General features: G+C 57.0%; 1 protein-coding gene across 10 annotated transcripts; it reads right to left on the reverse strand.

Annotated features, from left to right (window-relative positions):
* Window positions 1-112: 112 nt before the first annotated feature.
* On the reverse strand, window positions 113-20,309 carry ZNF385A (zinc finger protein 385A). Of its 10 annotated transcripts, XM_036867256.1 has the most exons (10): window positions 20,234-20,296; window positions 18,367-18,665; window positions 13,649-13,785; window positions 9,310-9,549; window positions 6,121-6,231; window positions 4,585-4,747; window positions 2,430-2,678; window positions 1,892-2,061; window positions 1,588-1,683; window positions 113-1,443 (listed from the first exon to the last, which is right to left on the reverse strand). In XM_036867256.1, the coding sequence occupies exons 3-10, from the start codon at window positions 13,733-13,735 to the stop codon at window positions 1,213-1,215; spliced, it is 1,347 nt and encodes a 448-aa protein (XP_036723151.1). In that variant the 5' UTR covers window positions 13,736-13,785; window positions 18,367-18,665; window positions 20,234-20,296; the 3' UTR covers window positions 113-1,212. The 10 variants fall into 10 exon arrangements, with proteins under 10 accessions (XP_036723151.1, XP_036723150.1, XP_036723154.1 ...); XM_036867255.1 differs by lacking the exon at window positions 18,367-18,665 and having other exon boundaries at window positions 20,234-20,309; XM_036867259.1 differs by lacking the exon at window positions 18,367-18,665 and having other exon boundaries at window positions 13,649-13,781; window positions 20,234-20,286.
* Between the last annotated feature and the right edge of the window lie 41 nt (window positions 20,310-20,350).

Consider the following 20,350-nt stretch of genomic DNA (forward strand, 5'->3'; position numbering starts at 1 on the left):
CTGGCCCTCTTTCCTGTGTGCCGGCCCCCCTCACCATACACATACACTCCCTGATGGAATTGCTCCCAAATCAGCGGGCAAAGATAGAGAGTCTGAGTCTCAGGGACGGAGGGCAACGAATCCAGATTTTATTGTCAGGGAGGGGGAAAAGGGAAAGACGTGGGTTGGGGGCCGGGGTTGCTACATCGTCAAGCAGAAAGAGTTGATGGGGAGGGGAAGGCCAGTGGGGGCCTCTCCCCCTCCCGGGTCTGTGCTGGAAGGACTGACGATACGGAAACCACAAGGGGGGGAGGGAGGTCACGACCCCGCCCGAGTTGTGCAGTGGAGGTGTCTGGTGGGAGGGGACAGCCATGAGGTCTAGGAGCTGGGATGGGGTAGGCTACAGACTCTGCAAATCCTGCGGAAAGGGGCGGGGCGGGGGCGAGGCTTCTATTGCTTTTTGCTCACAGTTTTGCGGAAGGCGAGGCGGGGGTGGGCTTGGACTGGACACCCCTTGCCCCCCTTGGTACCCCTTGGGCGATGGGTGCTGGTGAAAAGAATGGAATCCGGACTGGGAAGGAAGAAGGTGAGGGAAGGGTCTATAGGGGCATCTACTTGGTCCCACCCAAGTGCCAGAGATGCCACCAAGTGCTGCCCATGGGCCCGGCTAGACCTGGGCTGGGGCCTGATGCGGGGCGGGCACAGTGAGGTTGCAGGCGGTAAAACCTAAGTGCTTATGAGGGACCCAGGATCCCGCCTGCTCCCCTCCCCCTGCGGAGGACGGGGGTGTTCACGGAAGCGCTTCAGTTTGGGGGTAGGGGGCCGGAGTCCCAGAGTCCGCTTATTGCCAAGAAAATCCATTTCTGCCCCCTGGACCCCGATCATGGCTTGTGAACCCCGTTTTGTGCTAGGTTTGGGGGGGAAGGGCTGGATGCACATGGCTTTTGGGAGGGGGGTGTCTCCAAGGGGGCTCGGGGGTGAGACAGCCCCCCCTTTTCTAGGGGAGAGGGAAGGGCAGGGGGCGGGGTTCCCTGAGATCTGGGGTGTTCCCCCCCTTCTGAAGCCCCCCTCCCCCGCTACCCCTCCCCTTTCCTGGAACCCCGTACCTCGGGGTGGGGGGGAAGGAGAGAGATCATTCAGGGAGTGCCGGGAGGAGGGACGGACTGGGAGCCCGGAGGCCTGGGTCCCGGCTGGAGGTGGGGGGGTTGAATGGGAGGGGGTTCAGGGTTCAGGTCAGTAGGGGGAGAAGAGGATGGGTCCGTGCGCAGTTCGGATGGGCCCGGGGGCCGGGTGGAGCAGGGGGTGGGTGATCGGCGGTCCCTGGAGAAGAGGTGCGGCGGGAGCCGGGCGCAGAGACAGCGGGGAGCCTGCTGCTGCTGCCATCACCGCAGCCACCGCGAGGGGGCTGGGGAGCAGGCCTCCGGCCAAGGACTTGGGCAGCTCCTTGGAGAAAGTCAGAGTGCCCTGCAGGGGGGAGAGGGGCGGGGAGAGGGAAAAGTCATTCTGTGGCCCCGCAAACTCCACCTCTCCCAGGGCCGGCCTGCATCCCCTCTCCTCCCTGCTCCGGTCCCCGCCCCTTGGACGAATTCTCCATCGCCCAGGCCTCACCGCCAGCTCCCCGGCGCCCCTGGGCTTCTTGTGACGGCTCAGTAGGGGGTTGGGCTTCCCGGCCACGCCATCTCGGTGCCGCCGGCTGGAAATGTGCTGCAGGGACCAGTGGGTGGGGGGCTGTGAACCACGGGGAAAGGAGCAACCGCCAGGGAGCAGGGTGATCGCACCTCAGCACCAGGCCCCGCCCCTTCTGTGGCACCAAAGGATGACCCTGAAGAAGAGTCTCACCCAAGCTCCCTGTCCTCCCTCCTCTCTCAGCAGGTACACTCTCCAGAATTCTCGGAAAGGGCCTTGGACCCACCTGTTTCAGTTGGACCTCCGAGTTGACCTTGACATTGCAGATCTCACAGTGGAAGGTTCGGTCCTGGGCAGGGGCCTCTGGTTCCCCGGGAGTGGGAGGCCCCAGCCGAGGGTAAGCTTTGATGGGGCCCAGTCCACTTCGGGCCTCCAGAATTGTCTTGTGCTTAGTACCTGGAGCCCGCAGAGGGCAGGAGGTAAGAGGTGGAAAAAAATTCTCCAGGCCTACTACGCCTCAAATACCCACATTTCCAGTTACTACATTGGGGGGGGGGTGCATGAAGCGTGGGGGCTTTCCAAGGCCCTTGGGACCCTTCCAGACACAAGGTGGGTCAGGGGAGAGTCACAGTTACCAGAAATAGGGCGGGGGCGGGGAGGGAACTGAGGAGGTAAGGGGCTGAGGAATGAGGGAGATGATTAGGGAGGGAGATAGGCTGGTGAGTCTTAGAGGGTCCAGGGATGCTGGAAGCAGGAGAGTTAGGATATAGGAAGCAGGAGGGGATGAGGACAGGGGAGTGGGCGTGGGGGAGGGGAGCCCATACCTTTGTTATGTGCCTCAAGCTGGGACAGGGAGTTCACTGCCACCTTGCACAGAGCACAGTAGAGCAGCCGCTTGGCCTTCTCCTCCTCTTCCTTGCTACCCCCAGGCAGGGAAGCTGGGGCTGGAGTCCCCCCTTCACCCTTGGTTACACCCTGACCAGTCTCCGGAACACTGGGAGGGGATGGGGAGCCAGGCTCTTTCTCTGGGGATCCTGGGGCTGGACCCAGTCCATTTTCCATGGAAACTGTCACTGGGGGAGAAACATAGGGATCATCCCAGATGGCTTTCGGAGAAGATTCTTTATGTGGAGGAGACCTAGCCCCGTTTCCTGGAGGGCAAGGGCCCAGGAGTCCCCACCCTGTGACAACATGCATGCTCTCATGCCCTGGACCAGAGCCAGATGTGGTCCAGCTGCCGCAGGCTGGGTGTGAGACTCCAGTGCCTGGCTCATTCTCCATAAGCTGGGAATGGCTGAGGGGTCCAGCCCCAGCAGCCTCTCCTTCGGCCAGGGTGAAGCTGGCAGCCAGCCTGGTGAGGGGAGAGGGGCCTGGAACAAGGGACCTCCCCTCCAAGGCCTGCCAGCCAGCCTGGGCTTCCGGCCCGGCCAGCCCCTTCTCAGAGGCCTGCCCAGTCCCCAGGGAGGCATGCCAAAGAACCCTAGGAAGGGGCAGAAGCGAGGTGAGGAGAGGTTGGGAGAGACAGACACAGACATGGCAAAAGGGAAACAGAAACAGCAGAACCAGAGAGGGAAGAAACAGGGATGTGGGCTGCTCTATAATTCATGGCTTGATTAAAGATGCACAGGCCCCAGGCTTCAGCGCTGGGTTCTGGCCTCTGCACAGGGGAAACTCTAGCGCTCCCATTCTTGCTCCAGCAGCTGATCCAGTTTCCGGGTCAGGGGGAGGCCGGGGGTGGGGCTGGGGAGCTGGTGGGAGGGGACCTCCTGAGCCCTGCAGGTGTCCATTTGCTGGTCTGTCCTGTGATCTTTCCTTTTTTTCTCTCTTTCCCATTTCTGACATCATTTATCTCCATCCCAATCCAGACAGCACACTCACATCTCTATCTGGACAGAACCTCCTGGCTTTCAAAAGCAGGGCAGGTATCCTTACCTCCTTAGGGAGATTGCCCTAGGAACTAAGTGAGGTAATATGTACCAAGAACCTAGAACAGTGCTAGACAGGAAACGTTAGCTACACCGCCACCATCATCATCCCCCTTTGACAGAGACATTACCAAGTTAACCCAAGATGTTCAGGCTAAGAAGCAGCCAGAACACAATTAGAACTCAGCTCACCCATTCACCCTATTTGTGCATCCCTGAGGGACGGTGTGTGTGTTTGTGTGTGTATGTGTGGTGAGAGTGGGGCCTGCTTCCCAAGCTGGTGGTGCAGCTCCTTGGTTTTCATTCTCCTTAGGGTAGGGCAGGAAGGACAGGCAAGGACAAGGAGGACATGGGGATGTCAGGTCTCTCTGGAGTTGCCATGACTGACATCTGATGTGGTAATCCCAGGATGGGGGTGGCTCGGATCGTCCTGTCTTGATATTCCTTCTTTCCAGTTTCTTGGCTGGGAGTAAGGTTGAGGATGGCCACCAGCCACGAGGGAGAAAGAATCTCAGAGTTGCTTTTTGTAAACCCGGAAAAGACCTCACAGATCTTCAAGTCTCACTCCCTCATTTCCGAGGGACAAAAAACTCTGGCCCAGAGAGGTCGAAAGATCTACCCAAGATCACCCAGGGAGTTGCCTGGGTTTCCTGGGCTCAGTCCTCCCTGGGGGGAGCTCCCGTGGGCAGGCCCTCAGATATCCTGATTCTCTGCCCTGCCCCTCTCCCCAAGATGAAATGGTCTCTCCCTGGATTTGGTGGTTCCGTTTTTCTTGAGGAAGTTTGCCAGGTAGCCTCACCCTGGCCCCTGTCTGAGTCACTGGGCAGTGGGGAGGACAGACAGTGGGGACTCTTCTGAGAGGAGCTGGGGCGGCAGTGGGGGTGACAGGATGGAAATTTTGCGTCACTGGGTTTGGCTGCAGGACTCTTCTTGGGTGGGGCTGGGGTGGGAGCTGAGGAAGAGAGAGATGAAAGCAGAGGAGAGTTCTGGGAAGTGGGGACAGAATGGAGGAGACAAGATCAGTTGAAGGATGCTGGGGGGGAGTCAGACATACCTGGACGGGGGGCTACACCCTCTCCATTTGGGGGTGTGCCGCCTGGGGGAGCTGGATCTCCTGTTTCCCGGACGCTGGGCTCCCTGCCTCGAGTCTTGGCAGCCTCGATGCCTTTGACTCTTCGGGCATGGCGATTACCCTTGTAGTGTGCCTCAGCCTGGCTCTTTAGGGATGGAGGAAGAAAAGAGATCGTCTTTCATCTGAACATTCTCCCCATGGAGCTCCTTCAGGTCCTGGGGTGGCCTCAGCAGGCTGCACTTAATCTCTCCCTACACCAGGGCGAGGTAAAGCCCCGTGTCGAGGAGCCCTGGTTACTCAGTCGCTGGGAACCTGGGTCCCCACCTAGCCCAGGCTCTACCGCACCACCACACCCAGGGCCTGCCTGCTGACTCAGGCTTCCCACCTTGTCCAGGGGTGAGGGAAGGGGACCTCACACCTATAGGAGAACCCTAAATGGGAGGGGCCGAGCAATCTAGCCAGTCCGCATCCTCTTTGACCCTGGGCCTTCTGTGCCTGTGTCCCCTGGCCCCAGGATCCAGCCTTTGCTGCTCCTGGGACTCCCATCCTCAAGCTGGGAGTCCCAGGAGCTCTGAAGCCTGGGCTGTACCCTGACTACTCCCCTCTGGGTCTCATTTTCCCTGAAGCCTCTGCAGACACCCTGGAGGACCCTGGCCCCAGGCCCCAAGCCCAGCTCTGGAGACAGAGAGAGCAGCAGAGACAGCTGTCAAAACAGAGGCGCTAAAAAAAAAAAACAAAAAAACAGAGGCGCTTGATGGGGGAGGGGAGGGGAGGGCAAAAAGAGGGTGGGGCAGGGGTGTGCAGAGCCTGGCGGCATGGTGTGGCGTGTGTGTGTGTGTGTGTGTGTGTGTACTGGGTAGAGAAACAGAACATGCTTTCTTTTCCCTACTCAGCAGAACGAGGCTCTGCTGTTTTTCTCCAAAAGTTCTCAGAACCTGCATGCCACAAAGCCCCCTCTAGACCCACACAGAAGTCCCAAGGGAACCTCCGAGGGAGAAAATCTGGGAGGCCAGACACCAAGGTTCTGAGTTTGGGGTGGCTTCTCCCATGGGAGAGACTTTCCCTTGGGAGAGCAGTGGGGGCCAGGCCTTGTTTGTAATGTGGAGGGAGGACGGTGGAGAGAGGAGGAAGCCAGGAGGTTAGCGGGAAATGGATGAGCCGGGGAGGAGTTTAGCAGAGGCCAAGGAGGGCACAGGCTCTGCAGGGGGCCAATGACGTAACTCAGCCCTGTACCCAAGACCAGAGGGCCAGAGGCCACACTCCCACCCAGACACAGATGGCCACCTGTGTTCCAAGAAGTTCTGAGCCAGGGATGCCTCAGTCCCCAAGGGAGGGATACATACAGCCATCTCTTGTCCCTCCCGAGTGCTTTCCATCAGCCCTGCCTCTCCTGCAGTATCCCCTCATATCCCCTTAATCCCTGACCCTCACCCAGAGCTCCCAGACCCTGCCCTCCCCTAAGATCCCCTGGTCGTCCCTGCCCCAGCCAGTGGATGGGTGAGCAGCTGGGTTTCTTACCTGAGAATTGAAGCGGATCTGACAGACATTACAGGAAATGATAGGCCGCTTGGTCTTGAGTAAGGGTCCCCCAAAAGTGTGGGAGAGTACAGCCTTCTGCACAGGGTCCATCTGTGGAGGCAGGCTGGGGTGAGCCAGGAACCCCAGCACAAGCTCATGTCCATCACAACCCCACTGGCAGCAGCTGGGTTGAACCAAAGTCCCCGGAGCCTCCTCCCAATCCCCCAGCATGCCAGAGGGCTCTGAGCCTCAGTTCCCTGATTCCCTCCTAGCCCAATCTTCATAGCACTGGAAGGGACCTGAGAGATCCCCTGGCCCAGTGCTCCCATTTGACAGAAAGTAGAAGTGGTTTGCCCAAGGTCAGAGCATGACTTAATAGCAGAGCTGGAACTTGAAACTGGACTCGTCTCCATCCGTTATACCATGAAGATCAAGCTCTGTCACCTTGACCTTTCTCCTGGGCTGATCCACCAGAGGCCCACTCAGGAAGTCCCAAAGCATCCCAGATCCTAGGGTCCTCAGCTGAAGCCTTTTTTGGCCTCTGCTCTGGGGCAAGACCATCAACCAAGCCAAGCTTCTGGTCCCAGGAGACAGATGTTCCCAGCTTCCCATCTCTGGGCCCCAGGTTGCCCTAACACACTCATTCCCTGGACCTCTTAAAGCAGTAGCTTCTAGAGGGAGTAAAAGAACTCAGGAGAGAGTAGGTGGCTCCAGCAGGAATAAGTAAGAGAACGTAAGAAGCTGGGCTGGCCTGAGGCAGCCCGGGGATCTTCTGAACTCCCTCCCCTTGGTCACAGGGCTTCTGGGGCAGGGCTATGGGGCTGGGAGGGATTAGGAACGGCCTCTGCCCCCACCCTGGGTCAGCAGATGTCTTTGCAGTCTCCTGCCAAGAGTTCACAGGAGGCGGGAAGAGGATGGGAGTTTCTCTCTGAGGCTTTCTGCTATGGGGATAAAGCCAGGGGCCTAGAGGCATGAAAGCTGCCTCCCTGCCCTGTCCTCCTCCCTTCTGGCCCCCAGGCGGCCAGGGAGAGGCGAGCCTGGAATGCAGCTGAGGCTGAGCAGAACTGGGTGATGGCTGGGATCTCTCATAAGCATGGAACCAGATTAGAGCTGAAACCTTATCTTCTAGGTGGAAGGATCAAGTGAAAAAAAAGTTGCTGGAGACTTGGGGGTCCTTAGCTCCTCAGCTGAGGCCCTCCCTGTGCCCAGGTCTTCATGATTCCCCATGAGACACTGGTGAGAGACAGGAACATGGAGCAGGGGGAAGAAGGCGGTCTGGAAAGCCCACACATCTTGTCTCCCCTCTGCTCCCCAAAGTTGTCTCACTGGCTGCTTGGGGTTGATGTCAGGAAAGGGGCTTTAGCGTCCCTGTGAAATGCGCCATCCCATTTGGCAGCGGCAGAGGCAGGAACCAGGTTCAGATAACCAGTCTGACAGACCAGTGTCAATTTCCTGCCCTGCCCTTGGCTGGAAGCAGCCCCTCTCAGTGGCTTACTCTTCTCCTCCTGGAAGCCCAGGTCCTTTTCAGGGAAAAGCCAAACAGGGGAAGACTGGGTGTGTCTGTGTGTGTCTAGGCAGTCTATGATCAATCTGTGCAGGGGTGGAGTGTGAAGGCGTGTCACGTGCTGTGTGTACATCATTTCTGTATCAACAGTTCTGTGCCGGGGGCTCTGCCGAAGCCATGAATGGTCAGGTTGTGCAATCTTCAGCTGTGTGTTTATCGGTGTGAATGTATGATGTGTCTAGCAGGAAGACAGACCAAGTTGGAGACAGGCTTTAATCAGAAAGGGGAGACAGATGTTGCACTCAGCTCCCAGCCTCCGGGCGACAGTCCTCCCTAACCAGGGACCCCCAACTCTGCCCCAGGGTTCTCCATAGCCCCTGGACGTCCTCACATGCTGGGTAGGGAATGGAATTCAGCCTAAAGAGAAACCCAATCTGGGCCAGGAAACCTAAGTCGATGAAAATGGTAGGGAGAGAGGAGTGGGATGGAGAGGGGAAAGCAGAGGTCCCTGGCTCTGTCTGTGCCCCACCCCAGGACCCCAGCCTGCTCCCCAGAGTGGCTGAGGACCCAGTTCCCTGAGGATGACCTGTGAGCTGACTGTCCCAGCATCCATCCCCTGCAAATGGTCACTGTCCCGCTTGGGTCCTTCCTCCAGGGTGAGAGCCTTTTCCTTTGCACAGCCCTCTCCTCAGGTTTAAGTCCATAAACACCAACTAGGGGTGGGAGGTGGGCAGAGAGGAGGGCAGCAACCCAGTCTGGTGGGTCCTTCCCACCCTCTCCTCCAGGAACGGAGGAGACACCAGGCTGAAGGTGAGGGTTCCTGGGCCCAATCCCTGCGCAGGTGGAATATGAGCCACTGAAGTGCTGCTCCAGGCCAAGGTCAAGAGGCCCTGGTGACCTAGATGAGGGCTCTCTGGGGAGGGGTGAAGGCCAGCATCTCCCAGAGCCCCTTCCCTAGGATTTTGGCCTAGACACTGTCTGGAAAGGTCCACAAAACAGCCGCCTCCCACCTGCCCTCCAATAGCAGACATGAAAGGGAATCGCTCCCCTAAGCTGGGGCAAAATGAATCAGGAAGGGCAAGGGGGAGGGAAGGGGGAAACCAGATCAGGAACACCAGGAGGGGCTATGATTATATTTCCTTCCATTGCCCTTTATCTGATGGCACCGCTGCCCCTGTTTGACCACCCCCCCCACCCCAAATAAAGGCAAAAAGGGAAGGGGGATGGAATCTCAGGGATGGGAAGACCTGAGGGACAGGAAGGATTGAAACAGGAAAGAGAGGGAGCTAGAGGGTGTCTAAAGAGCAGGTGGAAGCTGGTGGGGGAGGGACGCTAGGAAGGGGACTAAGGCTGAGATGGGGTCAGGGCTGCATAAGGGATCTGACCGGCGGCGTGGCAATTTGAGGGTAGGTGTAGGACCTGATGGGAAGTCTGAAAATTTGGGGGACTTCAAGGATCTGAGAAACAGAGGCCGGGGTATCCAGTATGGTGGCAGCAGTCTGGGGGGCGCCAGATGGGATCCGGAGATTGGTTGGGGCCGCGCCGGTCGTGGGGGATGGGCTGGATAACCCGAGGACCAGGCGAAGGGAGAGGTAGGGAGCCGGGCAGGGGCGGGCGGGGATGGGGTGGGGGGGCGCTGCGGCAGCGGCGGGAGCCAGGGAGAGAGGAGGGGCCGGATGGCTTACCCTGCGGGACCCCGGGGGACGCGGCTCCATGGCCCGGGGTGGCGGACCCGGGCGGGGAGGCCGAGCCTGGCCGGGCCGGGCAGGCCGGGGACGCGGCGCTCGTTGCCCGGGTGGCTCGGGGCTGTGCGGCCGGGCCGGCCCGGAGAAGGGGAGGCGGCGCCGGCCCGGCCCGGAGCCCGCCCCAGAGGCGGGGCCGAGGACGGGGGCGGAGATAGGGAGCTCGGGAGGCATGAAGGGGCGCTAGGGCGAAAAGAAGAGAGGACGGGGTGTGCATGTCCAGACACTCGTTCCAGAAAGACCTGGTCCTGGCGAAGGGCCGCTCGGCCTGGCGACGGGGCATTGACCAGATGCTCCACTGGGCTTCCTCCACTGGGGACCCTTGCTGGGTCCAGTATCCCTACCAATGGCCGACCCTGTTTCTCCAGCTTGGACCTTTCTCCTTTCTTTCACCCTTTCTACCCTCGCTCTTCTGCTGACAGGTTCTCTTTCGAGTCCGCAGACGACCCCTTCCCCTGCTCCCTCTGCACACGACCCCTGTGCCCCTTATACATGTCACTTCCCCTACTAAGGATGCCAAGACCGAGCCCAGGTACCCAGGTGTCAGGCACTGCTCTCTTGGTGACTCCTCTGAACGGTGGAGCTGGGGTCGCCCAGGGCAGAAGCGACCTCAAACTGGGGACATCATCCCTAACCTCTTCCCACCTCCTCCTCTTCTTGCCCGCCACCTGCTGGAGAACCAGGGTCCCGAAGGGCTTATGCTTCGTGCACTTGCTGCCCTCTGGCGGTAGAGTGGGGGCAGCACTGGGGGACGAGGGACAGGAGGGCAGAACAGCCCACTGCCCCAAACACTTCCTTATCTTCTCTGGATAGGTCCTAGGATTCCGGCTCTCTCATCTCTGGATCTCATCCCCTCCGTTCCACCTAGGGCCGAGAGATGAGCGAAGCAGGGGCCTGGATGTAGAGAGAGGCTGTCTTTGGGAGACAGCGAGGGATGTCCAAGGGCAGAGGGACGCATAATGCAGGGAGGGGTCTAAGGGGTAGGAACTACCCGAGTAGGAGAGATCTGGAAGTATTAGTGCAGGGATGGAGAGACTCTTCCGTGAATAATAATACCATCACCACCACCTAATGTTGATTGAGCCCTTGGAATGTGCCAGCGTCTGGACTGAGCTCTTTGCATGGATTATCTAATTCAATCTTTACAACCACTATTATAATAGTAAGTACTATTATTATCTTCATTTTATAGATGAGGGAACTGAGGTTTAGAGAGGCTAAATAATTTGCCCAAGGTCATAAGCTAGTAAGTGGCTGAACTGGGATTTGAATTTAAACCCGGGCATCCTGACTCCAAAGCCCTGTACTTAACTGCTGCACAGTACTGCCAAGGCATGTCTGCAGCTTTTCTGCAGTCCTCATTCCCCTGCAGAATTTGGCACTATTAATGCAGCCTGCCACACTCTCTCCCTTGGCTTCTCCAACTCTTTAGGAACCTGATTCTGTCCCCACCCCCTCCTGTGGCTCCTTCATTTCCTTTGCAGGGGCCTCCTCCTGTTCCCACTGCCTAATTCTGCTTATTCCCCAAGGCTTGGGCCTTGGTAACTACCTTTCTCTCTCTGATCCTCTATTAAATAAAAACAATGAAATAACGTAATAATCATAGCAGCTTACACTGATTGAAAACTTACTTTGTGCTAGGTGCTAGGCTTTATGATTATGTAATACGATTCTCACAACAACCTTGTGAGTTGGTACTATTACTGTCTTCTTTTACAGCTGATAAAGTTGAGGTTCAGAGTGGTTAAGTAATTTGCCTAAAGTCACACAGCCAGTACTTTTGGAACATCAATTCAAATCCTGCCAGTCTGATGCCAAAGCTGGTACCACTCAACACCTGGCCACACTCTTTCCAAGCTTATCCACTCTCATGGCTTTAAATAGCTTGTCCCCACTAGAGGCTGTGGAGCCATGAACCTGGGGAGTCAGAAACTTGGGATTATCCACGTGAATGAACTAAGTAGCTTTGTGATCTTGGGAAAGTCACTTAACCTCTCTGGGTCAGTGTTTCCTCATCTATAAAATGGGGACAAAGATAGGAGACCCAAGGTTAAGTGTAAATCAGGTATGTAGACTGGGGGGAAACTATTCCCAGCACCTTCTGCTCCAGTCACACCCAGTCAATTGCAGTTTCTCAAGTGCTCTTTTTTAGCCCTTGTTTCAGTCTGGAGTGTTCTCTGAAATCCCTTTTAAAATCCTACTAATAGTTCTTCAAAGCCCAACTCATAACGTCACCTGCTCCAGCTTCAATCCCTTTTTCCTCTGCTGTTTCTTTTTTTTTTTTCCTGCTCAGCTCTGGTTGGTCCCTCACCACATCCAATAAGTCTTTCCTGACGCCCCCTTGGGCTCCCCTACAAGCTACATGCCTCCAGCACAGCTCTTCTCACACTATAGGGTATATGCTAACTTGCTGTCTTTCCTACTACACCGTGAGCTCTCCAAGCACAGACTGAGTCCTGTGTCCCTGATACCAGTGCCTAGCACATAGTAGGTGCTCAAAAATTTTTTTGTTCAATTGAATTTTTGTTAGTGTCTCTGTCACAATATTTATAACCCTTCCTCTGTTTTGCATTGTAGATCACTGCATACACATCTATACTTCTTTCCTGAATATAGCGCCTTTAGCATGGGAGCATGTCATATTTACCCTCATGTCTCCATTTTATCTAGGACAGCGCCTTCCTGATAGTCATTACTTAATTTTCTCATCTGTAAAACGAGGATAAAACGACAGCTACCCCATAGAGTTGCTATAAAACCTGAGATATGAAAAATGCTTTGTAAACCTCAAAGCGCAATGCAAATGCTGGTTTGGATTCTCTGGGAGGAGTTTGGAGGAAGCAGCAGGTATAAAGAGAACTGTATTTGGAGTCAGATGCTCTGGGTTCAAATCATACCTTAGGCACGTACTGCATCAAGTCATACCTTAGGCACGTACCGCATCAACTTAGATAAATTCCTAAACCCTTCTGGGCCTTAGTTTTTGTCTTCCAGTATGTCAAACTGGAATAATAATGTCTACTTTGTTGGGTTGTGGTGAGGATTAAATGAGATCAAGTATAGAAACATCTACTGCAGGGAATTCCCTGGCAGTCCAGTGATTAGGACTCCACATTTTCACTGCTGAGGGCCTAGGTTCAATTTCTTGGTTGGGGAACTAAGATCCCACAAGTCACACGGTGCAGGCAAACAAACAAACAAACAAACCCCCCCCCACACACACAAAAACACATCTACTGCAGTGCCTGGTGCATAGCTGATGCTCAATACGTGTTTGTAACTGAATATGGTTTGATGGTGGGTTACTTGAATTGAATAAAGCTGACTTCCCCCAAACCTTTAGCTCCAGCCCACTCTCCAGGACCCAAATTCCAACTGTCTGTTGGACATTTTTGGCTCAACGTCCCACTGGTCCACCAACTCGCCATGTCCTAAAGTGAGTTCAGCAGCCTCACCCCAGGCCAGCCTCCTCCTCTAACCCCCTGCCCCTGGCAAGGTGATTTCTTTCTCCCAGTCGCAGAGGCCTGAACCCTGGAGTCACCCCTGACTTATCTTCTCTCCCCCACCCCCAAACCCTGGTTGGTCACCGTGGCCTGTCAATATTTCCTTGGAAACACCTCACCCACCCCCCTTCCTTCACTCACTCTGCCGATGCGATGGGCCCGGTCTGGCTCTCCAGGTTCCCCTGCAGGCCCTTATTGCTGGGACAGCCTCCTAACTGGCCACCATCCTCCAGTCTCTGCTCCCTTCCATCCAGCTGCCCCACTCACCTGCCTCAAACACTGCTCCTTCCAACTCACTCTCCTGCTCAAGAATGGATAATGGCTCCCTATTTCATAGTGATTAAATCTAGACAACTTTGCCAGCCCTCCAAGCCCTACCCCACTGATCCTACCCTACCCACCCAACGGTGGGCTCCAGAGAGCTGGAGCTTACAAACAGGCTGCTTATGCCCTTGAAGAGTCTCTCTTTCCACCTCCCTGTACTCACTACCACCCGTCTAGGTCTTGTGACTTCTCTCGATGGTGGACTGAATGAGATGATTCACATAAAACACCTAGCACAGTGTCTGGCCCATAGCCGGATTTCAGTGAATATTAGTTATTATTGTTATTGTTGTCAATAGTATACCAGAGAGCCAACGACACTTGTAACTGACTAGAAGTAAAGGAGATGGGGCCCTAAGAAGACATAAGGAATTAGATACAAGAGGAGAAGAGGGCAGGGAGAGAAGGAGCCGGGGTGGCAGAAGGGTGGGGAAGGCAGGCAGGCTGCTACTCACAGTGCTGTAGTTGCTGAAGAGGCCCAGGGTGGGTGCCGGCTCCAGGGGGAAGGGCAGGATCTGCTTGAGGTCCAGTGGGGGCTGCATGATGGGGGGCTGCCGTAGCAGAGGGAGGGGCCCTGCCCGGCTCAAGCTGCCTAAAGACCAGAGAAAACATTATGTGGGGCAGGAAGACTGAAGCTCGGGAGCCCAACCCAAGCCTGGCAGTCCCGCTCCGCAGCTGGGGGCCCACACTCAGAAGTGTGACCCCCATCACACACACTTCCCCTGCAGGCTGGCTCCGGAGCAATGGAGCACGGTGCCCTGTGGGCCTGGGGGAGGGCACAGACCTGTTGTTCTTCCCTTCTGGGTGATTTTCACTTCCCCCTTCTCCAGCCTCCCTCCCCCAAGACCTTTAGGCATTTTACAGACCCAGGAAGATCACAGGCCTTCTCTGCAGGCCGCCTGCTGGACCACAAGGAGTCGGAGTCCCACGCCCCTGGCTACTCCCTTCTTCTGGTTTTGCTTTCCCCCAGGGAATCCCAAAGGCTAAGTCTTACCCCAGGGAGAACGGTCAGGTGAGTGATTCATCCCACTGCTTAGAGAGGAATATTGAGGCCTGTATTTGGAGGAGGGCTGCTGGATCTTTCAGGCTCCCCAGAGAGTTATGATTTTGTCCCAATCGTAATTCTTAATTAACTGTCGATGTCTCGGGGTAGGAAAGTGGCATTCGATCTGGGAGGTGGACTGCCTGTGGCCATTCTCAGAACCCCTTCTCCCAACCTTCCCGTCCTCCCCAGGTCCCTCTGTCAGCTGCGGGAATGTTCAGCTCAGGCTCTGCGGGAGGAACTGCGACCAGCCGCTGGGAGGGGAACGCCTGGGTCTGACCCCAAGGGGAAATGAAACTCCAGGCTAGCCACTCCACTACCGTCCCCGAAACCTTCTCCTCCTACCCCAGAGCCATGGGAGGAGCCCTGCCAGGCTCCACAGGGCTGGCCCAGAGGCCCTCAGGACCCCTCTGGGCTTCTGCTGGCCCAGCTCCCTTCTGCGACTTCTCTGTCAACCAGTCAGGGAACTCTGGCTGCCCTTCATGGCTCTAGCAACTCCCTGACAGCAACAGGGGTTCCCAGGAACAAAGGCAAACCCAGGAGGCTGCAAGCTTAGCCCCGTCCTCCCATGACCTTACTGGGGCAGAGGGTCCCCCTGGGATCCTTTCCTACTCCCTCCAGAGAGGGCCCCTTTTCATACCTTCAGTGTCTGGTGCCTGCTGCCCCCAGGCAGTGGCCTGGCCCTGGCCCCCCAGGGGCCTGGGCCTGACAGCGTCCCCTTCCCTTGGTTCTGCCCCCTGCCCCCTCCCTTGCCAGCCTCCCCCCCAGTCCAGTCAGTAGAATCAGCCAATCAGAGTCCTGGAAAAGTGGGGCAGAGGGGAGGGCGGGGGAGCAGGGATTAGGGGAATCGGATGCGAGAGGGTGGGGGCAGGGAGGGCTCAGGCACAGCTGGGGGCAGGGAGCTGGTCCAGGAAGGTCTGGAGGGGTCTGTCTTTTCCACCCACTGCTACGACTGGGTGGCCAGGGTGCCTGAGGCAGAGAGGGGTCAAGGCTGCTGGGAGCTTGGGCTGCAGACATCTAAGGGTTGAAGGAGAAGGGCAGGATGCTTGGCTTTGGCCCTTGGACAGCTAGGGGTCCGTATGTCATGTCCGTTCCCTCCTCTGCCACCTCGGGGTTGAGATGGGGTAGGGGGGAGAGGAGAGAGACAGACAGACAGACAAAAGTGAGTGGGATAGAATGCGAAAGACTGACAGAAGCAGGAATAGGCGACTGAGAAAAGGGACATAGACACTGAGAGAGAAGAGGACAGGGGACAATGGAGAGATGAAGAGAGTGAAATGAGAGAGAAACAGAGACACTGCTGAGAAGCTGGACACAGAGCTAGAGACAAGGGCAGAAAGACCAGAGGACAGAGAACAGAGAGAACGAGAGAGGGAGAGAGGAGAGAGAGGGACCGACAGACTGATGGGGCAGGGCGACCATCTCCCCTTCCCCTCTGTCCCCCCATGGCTTCTCCCCTCTGTGCCCACCTCCTCCTGCCTGGCACACAAGGCCAGGGCAGCCTTAACGAGTCCCAGGCGGAATCAGGAATGGTGAGAGAAACCTGAGCGCTCCCAGAGTCCCCGGCAACCAGCACCCACCCCAGGCAGCTGGTCCGGGGCTGGCACTTGCTCCGGCCCCAGAGAGGGAGGCAGCTCAGCTCCTTGACCCTTTCCTGGCTCTGAACTCTCCAGGCCCCCACCCCTCAAACAACCACCTCAGAGGAGAGAGATGAGTTCCACAAAAGGCAACAGAAAAAAAGAATGTTTTCAGGTAAAGCACTCTGAGTAGTAGCACATTTAATCTCTGAGGTAACTGTTCTATGGGGTAGCTGATACTAGTTTTTAACCATCTGACACTTGAAGAAACTGAGGCTCAGAGAACTTAAAAAGACTTGGCTGATGTTACACAGCCTGTAAATATCAGAGCTGGGATTTCCATCAAGATCTGTCACCCTCTTTCTCTGCTACACAACCCCAAAGGGCTCCAATTTAACTCTGAATTCAGCAGAGATCTGAGAAAGGCTTCCATCTTGTCCAAGGAGAGGAAGGGGAGAACAAGTTCATGTCCTTCCTGGAGTTGGAGGAAAACAGGTAGCAGCCAGCCAGTTCCCTCTAGCCAGCAACTCATCTTTTCCACTGACAGGAGCCCTGAGGTCGGGGGAGGGAAGGGGAAGTGGGAGGAAGGAAGGAAGGATGGAGTGAGGCAAGGAACCAAAGTGGGCAACTGGAGATTCATGTGTCTCTTTCCCAGATTCCTGGGTCCACTCCACTGAGATCTGAGGTGGGAGGGGGCAGATGGCAACTTACGGACCAAGTGGGGAGAAGCTGGGCCCTTGGTGTCAGGTAGCCCACGCCTCAGTCCCCTCTCCGCCATCCTGAGAATAATAAGGGCCCACTGTATGCCAGGCACTTTACATATACGCCCCCCCGCGGATGGCTCTACTGCTCACTAGCTGGGTGACTAGCTCGTTTCCGAACCCTCTCTGTCTCATTTCTCCTTTGTCAAATGAGAGCAACGGTACCTGCGTTGTGGAGTTGTTGAAAGGATTGAACAAATCCATGTAAAGTGCTGGCCTGCCACAAAGAAAGCTCAATAAATGTTTGGTAAATAAACGAATCCTCATCTTATAGATGACCATCAGCTCAGAGAGGGCGAGTTAATTGACCAAAGTCACACAGCTAGTGAGGGATCTGAACCTGTCTGGCTGGCTCCAGACAGGGCTTTCAGGCACCACACTTTCCTAGGGTTGGAGGGGGGAAAAGGCAGGAATATAATAAGGGCTGTGAAGGCGGAAATGAAGTAGGAAATCCAGGGCTTCTTATGGCTGGTTAGGTGAGGGCTTCAGGTGGGTTTGGAGGAGGAGGTAGAGAGCAAACTGGAGTGTGTGTGTGTGTGTGTGTGTGTGTGTGTGTGTGTGCGCGCGCGCATGCGTGTGGGTCTGCACACCGTGTCAAGCATGGCAGGGAGGAGCTGAGGCCTGGCTGGGACAGGCCACTCCAGAGGGAAGCTCATTAGCTCGAGCAGATAGAGCCCCACCCAGCTTCATGGGGAGCTGCCAAATGCTTTATTAAAGACACTTCCCAACCCCTTTAGGGGGGGTGAAGTCTCAGTCCCTTGGATGGACGGCCATCTGTCCATTTCTGCACCCTACCTGGACCTAGGCCCTTTGATCCTGCTCAGGTATCCCCCCAGCACCAGGCCACAACCAAGCCAGGTCTGACTCCTTACTCATTCCATCCCACTCAGAGCTGGTCTTTTCCTTCCTCTCTTCCCCAGAAATTCTGGCCAGGTGGGAGTCCCAGTGCCTCGGCTATCTCAGGTCGGGCCTAGGGCCTGAAGCCCCTGTGGCAAAGAATGGGAGTGTCTGCTGTGAGCTGGCTCTGGGAGTGGCAGCGTCTGGGTAGGAACAGGAGCCAGGAAGGATGTTAGGGTAAGGCTGCAGGTTAGTGTTGGTCTGGAGATTGGGCCGAGATGAGATTCAGATCACAGAGAGGTATTGGGGATAGGGTTGCAAGTAGCGTTAGGGCCCAAGGTGGTGAAAAACATAGGGGCAGCACTGGGTTAAAATGGGAATTAGGCTCTGGGGCCCAAGGAGAAATGAGATTGGCGCCTGGACTGGAATCTCATCTCTAATCCATCCCCTTTTCACTTCAGGCCTTTTGGCCTCTTCTAACCCCAGAAATGCCTAAAACTGGGGGATTAATGGGAGAGCCTGGAACCCCTAGATCTTGCCTTCTTGACCAAGTCTCAGGTATTTGAGGTATTTGTCCCCTTCTGCTTCAATTTCCCCCTTCTTGGCAGGAGGCAGGCTGAGTGCTGGAAAGGCTTTGAAGTCAAAGATGAAAGCAACAAGGGGATGATTATGAACAACTACTCAAAACATCATGCCTAATAACCTCGGGGGAGATGTGGGCGGGGGCAGGGCCTAAAGCAGGGAGGTGGCCAGGAAAGGCAGAAGGAAGACCCCTGGGGAATTTTCCCCAGCCTGATGGGGAAAGCCTCCCTCAATGCCCCCGCCCCGCACACCACACCAAGGGCCCAGTTGGAGAGGAGGGTAAGCAAAGCTCAGAACGGTGAACCTGAGCCCAGAACCACCACCTTAAACCTGGGCCCACAGTCTGGCTCTTGAGCAGGCAGGCTGGGCCTCACCTGCCGGGCAGAGCACCTGCACACAGATTCAGTGGACCTCAGCGTTCAGAACCTGAGAACCTTAGAATGGGCCTCTGGCCTGGCCGGCAGCTGCCTCCCTCTTGCCTTCCTTCGTCAAAGAGGGTTAAGGTATGTGGCCCGCCAGGCTTCCCACCCCTCTGTGGGCTGGGCACAAGGAGGGAGTTAATTGCAGTGTCCTCAGGGAGGTGTGGTGGGCGTCCAGTTGGTGGCCCCTGGCATTCCTCCTGTGGTGGGATCTTGGGTTGGTTCGAGCAGGTTCCCGAGGTCCTCTCCAAGGCCTACTGACCAGGAGAAGCACGGCTCAAACTGGCCTGTCCTGGACAAGCGTGATGTTGCCTCTGGGGCCCGTGCCCAGGCTGGGGCCAGGGTGCAGGGATTGCCCAGGTTGGAGGAATATGGAGCCTGTGCTCTGGGGACCTGAGTCCAAGTGTGCTGGTGGGGGTCACGCTAGGGTCGGGACAGTCTTCATAGATGGGCCTGGAGTCTCTTTCCTGCTAGAGACACTCTTGGGAAGGAGGCAGGCAACCAGTCATTCGTGCCTCTGTTGGCTCATTCATTTAATGGATTTGATGGGGTGCCAGGTGGAGGGGGCCAGATGTAGAGTGGTGAGAGTGAGGAGCTACGGGGGGCGGGGGGAGAAAGAGATGGAGGAAGGAGGGCAGAAGGGGAGAGAGCCACCTAGTGGGAGTCAATAGGGGTCAAACGAAAGAAGAAAAGCAAAAGAGCCAAGGGGGCCCCAGCAGAGGGCTGAGGTGGGAGCCAGGCGAGCCCTGGGGTGCCAGCATGCAGCCAGGTGTCCCCCGTGGGGGGCAGGGAGACCACAGGTGTCTGGGCCTGGTGGGGGGTCTCCCACCACAAACAGGGCCCAGGAACCGGCCTAGCCAGGACAGAGGGCAGAGGTCAGAGGTCAGAGGACAGAGCAGGCCTGTGGACTATTGTGGAGGCAGGGGCTTGGAGCCCGACTGATGAGGAGTCCTTTCCTCCCCCTCCCGGGGCTCCTTCCCATGTAGGTCATGAGGCTGGGGTGGCTGTGGCTGAAGGGATGTCAGAGCCCCGCGGGAGCCTCTCTCCGCCATCCTTGTGCTCCCCGGGGCCCCTTCCTCTGCTGGTGCCCCCGGCCCAAGGCAGCGGTGGGGGTGGGGTGGGGGAGGAAGGAAGAAGAAGGCAGCCGAGAAGGAAGGGCCCAGGCAGCCAGAGCAGGGAGAGAGAGGGGCAGGTCCCGGCGTGTTGGGGCAGGATGGCTGCGGAGACAGGATCCGTGCCGCAGGGGCCCTGGGATGGACAGTTTCCCACCCCTTTTTCTCCCCAGACCCCTTATCTTCAGCCCTCAGGTTCCCACCTCCCACCACACACCTCGAAGCTACACCCACCATCTTCTCCCCCCGCCCGCCCCTCACTTCCTCCTTTCCCTCTTATCCTGGGCCCAGAAGGATGTCGGAGTGTTTGAGCTAAGGGTGGGGGAAGGCCCCGGGGAGGGGGGGGGGAAGGGGGGGACGGGTCAGAACCTTTCGCTCAACTCTACCAGGCCAGGACCAGCCCCTCCCCCAGCCTCTCGTAGACTGTCATATAATATTCATGAGCCTCATGAATACGCAATGTTCTCATTATGGGGCGGGGGTCTCACTCGGCTCTGTCTCCCCCTTTACCACTCCCTGGATTACCGGGAGAAGAAGCGGCAGTTTGGGGAAGAGGGAAAGAGGGGGCCCCAGATGTGGAGCCAGATGAAGGGGGAGGGGGAACCGGTGGCTGACGGGCGGCCGCAGTCACCGCGGTGCGGGAGGTGGGGGGGTGACCTACTGAGAGGGACCCAGGAGCCTGGAGCCGCGGAGCCGCAGAGCCCACTCACCGAGGATCATGCTGGGGACCCAGGCGCCCGCGGTTCCGCGTCGCTCTGTCCCGGGGGCCGTTCTGGCCGGGCTGGGGGTACGGGGGGTGGAGTCGGGGGAGGAGCAGAGGCCGGCCG

The sequence above is a fragment of the Balaenoptera musculus genome, chromosome 10 (genome assembly GCF_009873245.2).
Source record: "Balaenoptera musculus isolate JJ_BM4_2016_0621 chromosome 10, mBalMus1.pri.v3, whole genome shotgun sequence".
In the NCBI taxonomy this organism is placed as follows: Eukaryota; Metazoa; Chordata; class Mammalia; order Artiodactyla; family Balaenopteridae; genus Balaenoptera; species Balaenoptera musculus.